This window comes from Bactrocera tryoni, chromosome 5 (genome assembly GCF_016617805.1).
Source record: "Bactrocera tryoni isolate S06 chromosome 5, CSIRO_BtryS06_freeze2, whole genome shotgun sequence".
Lineage (NCBI taxonomy): Eukaryota > Metazoa > Arthropoda > Insecta > Diptera > Tephritidae > Bactrocera > Bactrocera tryoni.
This window is the reverse complement of record NC_052503.1, coordinates 19,228,802-19,234,596: the sequence shown is the minus strand read 5'-3', so window position 1 is coordinate 19,234,596 and position 5,795 is coordinate 19,228,802. Positions and strand designations below refer to the sequence as shown.

At 27.2% G+C, this 5,795-nt stretch overlaps 1 protein-coding gene across 1 annotated transcript in view; it reads left to right on the top strand.

The window, feature by feature from the left end:
* The first annotated feature begins 726 nt into the window (after positions 1 to 726).
* LOC120777404 (cuticle protein 7) overlaps positions 727 to 5,795 on the top strand; it is a 7,255-nt gene continuing 2,186 nt past the window's right edge. Inside the window, exons 1-2 of the mRNA XM_040108703.1 lie at positions 727 to 835; positions 2,055 to 2,189. Coding sequence (XP_039964637.1) covers positions 821 to 835; positions 2,055 to 2,189 — 150 coding nt within the window. The 5' untranslated portion in view covers positions 727 to 820. The remainder of the gene's footprint in view (positions 836 to 2,054; positions 2,190 to 5,795) is intronic.

Sequence of the window (5,795 nt, the reverse complement as noted above, 5' to 3'; positions counted from 1 at the left end):
GATTCGTATGCGTATATGTGTGTGTATGTATGTATGTATGTATGTGTATGGGTGTGTATATACATGCTTATATATCAGATCTGCATTTACGCCGCGCTTTACCGCTCTTTTAATGCCGATTGTTACACTAAAACCACAAATAAACAATAATAATAACAACAACAACTAGACCTTAAGCATTGAGGTTTACTCTTAATTTCTATAGAGCCACACGCCTTCAACAATGAATCGCCCAGCGCAACCGAAAGCAAACGAAACAAATTCAATGCGCAGGCGTCCCGCGTCTCCAGCAAACAAACGTTTACCTAGCTGGCCAACTAACTAACTAGTGAGCTAACTAATCAAGCAATGCTAATAATAAACACAACAATACCAAATAGCAAGAACAACAATAAATACAACAACTACCGTAAAAACAATAATACAAACAACAATAATAATTCAAACAACAACAAAAACAATACAAACAACCACATCAAACATAAACAGCCCGCAATTGTTGCACAGTTACACCGCGCGTTTCGGTTTCATACACGAACAGCCGTTGTGGCTGCCGTCAACGTCGACGTCGCTGCTGTCGCTTTCGGCCGCGCCAAGCGAAGTTCAAAAAGCAATACAGTTCGCTCATTCAGCTAATTCGCCATTCGCTAGCAAACGGGTGGAGTCAAATATATAAAAGCAGCTTCCTTCTTGGTTCTAGTTATCAGTTGACTACAGCATTTCAAGTCGCTTAGACCGAAGTAAAGTGGGAAGTCACGAGCTAAACAGCAAATTTTCAAATTCAAATTAACCGCCAAACAAACTTAAACTACAAACAAAAATGGCCTTTTTCAAAGTGAGTGCCGCAAAAAAAACGTTAAAATATTGAAAAAAAATTTGTTAAGTGTTGGAAAATGTGCAAACTAACGGCTGCAGGATGCCGGATTTTAGTTTTGAAGGAATAGAAATAAACGCAAATTTTTAAATAAATATCCTTTCATAAAATATATATAACGCCATTAAAAATAGTTTTTAAAGTTTAAAAAATATATTGGTATAACTGATTTTTGAAAAATATTTTTTAAAATTTATTAATTTTTTTTCTTTTTACATTTGTTCATATTTTTTGTTTGCAAAATAACCGTAGCAGGACGCCAGATTTGAAATTTGAGGGAATAAAAAACTAACGCAAAATAAATATCCTTAAAAAAATATACATATAACAACAATAAATGAATTATCAATTTTGAAAAATAGCACGTTATTTTTAACTATTGAAAAATATTTAAAAAAATATTTTTTTTGCAAATTAAAATATTCAACATCATTAAAAATATTTTAAATTTTGAAAAATAGAACGTTATATTGAAATATTGAAAAATATTGAAAAATGTTTTTTTTTCCATTTGCTTGCAAATATAAATTAAATTAATTTAATAATCAAAAGAATAAAAAAAAACAAAAAAATATATCCTTTCATAAAGAAATATATAAACTCGTTAAAAAGTGTTCAAATATTGAAAAATATATTTAAGAATTGAAATTTTTTTTTTAAATACTGAAATATTGAAAAATATTTGTTTTATATTGAAATTTTAAAATACTGAAACATTGTGAAAGATTAAAAACATATTTTTGATTAATATTTGAAAATATATTTCTATATAGTGAAGACTATTTTTAATTTTTTTTATATTGATTTTATATACACATTGTTCTTTTTTAAATATAGGGAAAAATATGATTTTAGTTCTGAAATATTTTTTGTTTTAAGATTGAAAAATGTGTTCTGTGTTATTTTTTTGTAAATGTAACATACATTTTTTATTATAGAAAAAAACTATAAAAATAGTTTTCATTATTAAAGAAGATTTTTTTAATATTAGAAAAATAATTTCTGATATTATTTTAACACTGAAAATTTTTTTGTTTTAATATTGAAAACAATTTTTTTTTAAATTAATTTTAAAAAATATTTTTTTAGCTATTTTTTTTTATATTGTTTGCATTCAATTTCATTGAGTTTTTAAAAATCTTGTTTTTCATTCAATACTTTTTTTCTTGCTTCGTTATAGTCTTTGGTATGCTTGGCTGTATTGAGCGCTGCCTCCGCTGGCGTTTTGCATGGTGGACACGGTGCCGGTATTTATGCCGCTGGCCCGCTTCTGGCTGCCCATGGCCCAGCGCATGACGAGGGACTAGACTACTATGTAAGTGAGCTACAAAAATTTATATTTTTTTAAACTAAAACAAATGAAAAGTATTAGTAAATAGTAATAAACTAGTTGTTTGAGTGGGAAGGACGTCAACTTTTGGAAATTATTTAGTTGGTTTTCAAATGGAAAATATATTTTAGAGCTCCTGAAAAGTACAGTCGATAATTTTTGTTTACAAATAACCTAAAATTTTTAAAATAATTACTTAAAAATTTTTTTTTTGCAATAATAATTCAGATTTTTTTAATTTTTCTGTAAATTTTTTCTATTTTAAAAATATATATACTTTTTTGCTGATTATTATTATATTTGAATTTTTTTAAAATTGTGCAACTGACTCTCAGAAACTTTTCAGTTTGATGGATGTAGAAATTTTTTTAAACTTAAGATAACTCATCAAAATTCATTTAAGAACATAAAGTGATAATTGACGAAACAGAAAAGTAATTTCATATATATTATAAAAAAATTTCATTAAAATGAAAGACTATAAATTTTTTCCATAGATTTTCTTTTAAGAATTATAAAAAAAAAATTTTAATATAAATAATTTTACTTTTTATTTATTAGTTTTTTAATTTTCTTAACTTTTTCATAATATAATAAAAAAGGAAGCAATAGCTTCCTTTCAATATTCATTAAAAAATTTTCAATATTTTTTGTCCTTTAAATTAAAATTTTTTTTTTTGTTTATCTGTTGTAATTTTTTATAGTATAGTACATTTAATATTTATTAATTTTTTATTTACTTTTATATTTTTTGAATAATTGGGCAAGGGCTTGATCAGAAGATTTTCATTTTGCAAAGCAAGAATTTCTATTTTAGACTTAAAACGTTCTTTACGAAATACTCAAAAAAATGCCTTAAAACACAAACGACTTAAGCAACAAACCTGCCACCTCAAAGCAAAACAAATTAGTATGAAACTGTTCTTTTATTACGCGGTTTACGAACGAAATTTCGGGCCAAAACAGTTTGGAGCGTGCAAATTAGCAAGTCAAATTGCATAATGTCGCCAAATTTTCGTTGCATAAGACGTCACAACACACATGCATACACACATATAAACCTATGCATAAATGCATCGTCCAAGTGACAAAAGAAAAACCAAATTTCATAACGGTACTTTAAAAGCACACACAAGATAATTAGAAGACACACACAAACATTTAACAAAAAGAATTGCAGCGCTTGCAGTCTCCGATATAAAAGTATATTTCCGTCGCTGGCGCCCGCTCCCAAATTGACCAATAATTATTTGTGGTTGGCAACGCTGCTTCACCTATTTGCATTTTCATAATTTCGCCTTCAATGCGCTGATTAAATCGGCGCACATAAAAACGCAGTTGCAGCAAGCCAAACAAGCGAGCGGCAATAAAAGAGCAGCAGCAACAACAACAACAAAAACAACAATTACAGCAAATTAGAGCAAACACCGCATGCACGTAATGGCGCGCAAGCGCTTGCAAATCAAAGCAAAAGCAAATATCAGATTTTCTGTAAATGCTGCTGTTGTTGTTGTTGCTGTGTAGCGATGTGCCATTTCGGCTAGCACTTCACTGCTCTAGATTATGTGTTGCAGATATGCGCACCGGCGCCGGCAACGCGCTGACACGCTGACACGCAAATTACGGTAGCAACAGCCAACGACCATAAACACTAAGCCACAGCAACAATAACAACAATACTCTAACTGCAGCAGAAGCAGCAGCCGTAAAACGACAATCAAAACAAACACATTTAGAGTTTGGTCTTTCCGCCTAATTGCACACACATATACACACACTGGCGGCGTTTGGCAATGCTTTGTCGGTGGTATTGCACAAACAACAAAAACAATAAAACCAACAACAAATGCGATTGGTAGCTTTGACAGTTGCACGCCACTTGTGTTCATTGTTATTGCACTGTGTGTTGAGTAAGAGTGGCGCTTATGACTACTGCGACTATCAACACGCACACTCACACACATACGCTCCGAACACACACACAAATGACACATTTTGATTTGAGTTGTGAAAATTGAAATTTTGGTGCAGATTAAATATTTTCGCACTCACCTTTCATTTGCATCTGCTGGCGTCGGTGTGCAAAGTGGTGTGCGCTTAAGTCATACAACAACAAGTGCTTGTGTTGTGACAGCCTCTTGTGGTTATTGTAAAATATATGAGAGTCAAGCGGTTAGCTGAGATGATTTGATCGTTTTGAAGCGCATTTAATTTGAAAATTTAAATTGAAAATATTTTTTGAGTTTTTGACTTGGAAAAGGTTGTGTTTGATAAAAAAAATAGCCAGAGTTGTTTTTCAAATAAAATTACAAAATAGAAAATCTTAAATTTTGATATTCTCATAATGCAAAATATACATATATTTGATATTATAATGTATGCAACGAAAATATGTATACATATATACATACAAGTATATAAATAAGCCTTATTCATTAGTTCAAAAAAATATAAGAAAAAAAATTTTGAATTAAAAAATTGAAAACGAAATGTGTTCTTTATATTAAATTTAATTTAAAAGTAATTTAGATTTTTTCCAAAAAATTTGTATATAAAAAGCAATATTTCAAAGACTGTTTGTATATGAAATAATGTTAAGAATTAAATTATTTTCTTGTGTACATTATTTAAAAAAATTTTCAATACATAAAAAAATCGAAAAAAGGAGAAAGGAGGAAAGGAGGAAAAATGTCAAGAAAAATCTTTGAAAAAAAACTGTTTTAAACAAAAAGTAGTTAATAACCTAGCTGAAAATTAATAGAAAATTTAAAAGGAAAATATGTAAAAATTCAAAACAATATTTTTTTCATTATTTTTTCTTAAAAAATTTTGTTAAATATAACAATATTTTTTCATTATTTTTTCTTAAAAAATTTTGCAAAATATTTTTTTATTTTTTTTTAATTTTTAAAATTTTTTTTTTAATCTAATTAGAATTTAAAAATTTTAAAATTAAAAATTAAAAATAATATATTTTCATTATTTTTTCTTTTAAAAAGTTTAAAAATATACTTTTTATAATTCGTTTTTAATTTAAGTTAACTTTTTAACAAGAGTTTTTGGCACTTTTGAACGAATAACGTAATTTTATAAATATTTTTTTTTATTTAAACCATTAAAATAAATTTTTGAAGAATTGCTAAATTTTGTGAAGAATTGCCAAATTTTTTGAAAGTTTTTTGACAGCTCATTCTTAAAGCAAAATATAACAACTGACTGCTATAGGACGATAATGTTTTTTTTTAATAATTTTTAAATTTTTTAAAATAAAATTCATATGTATATTAGTTTTATAAAGAACTTAAATATTCATTTTTACACTATTTATTTTATCTTTTATTAAATGAAATTTTGAGATTTATTTTTATGTGACATTGAATACAGACATACTATAACCACATTTTAGACTAATTTCTATAAAATACATTTATTTTAGAAAATTTCAAATTTTTTTCATAGTTATACAGTGAAAAATAACTTTTTAAAAATATTTTTATAGAAAAAATTACTAAAATATGATATACCCACTTTTCATGACAAAGATTCCAATATTATTCTTCTTTTGTTTAGATTGAGATTAGCAACATATTA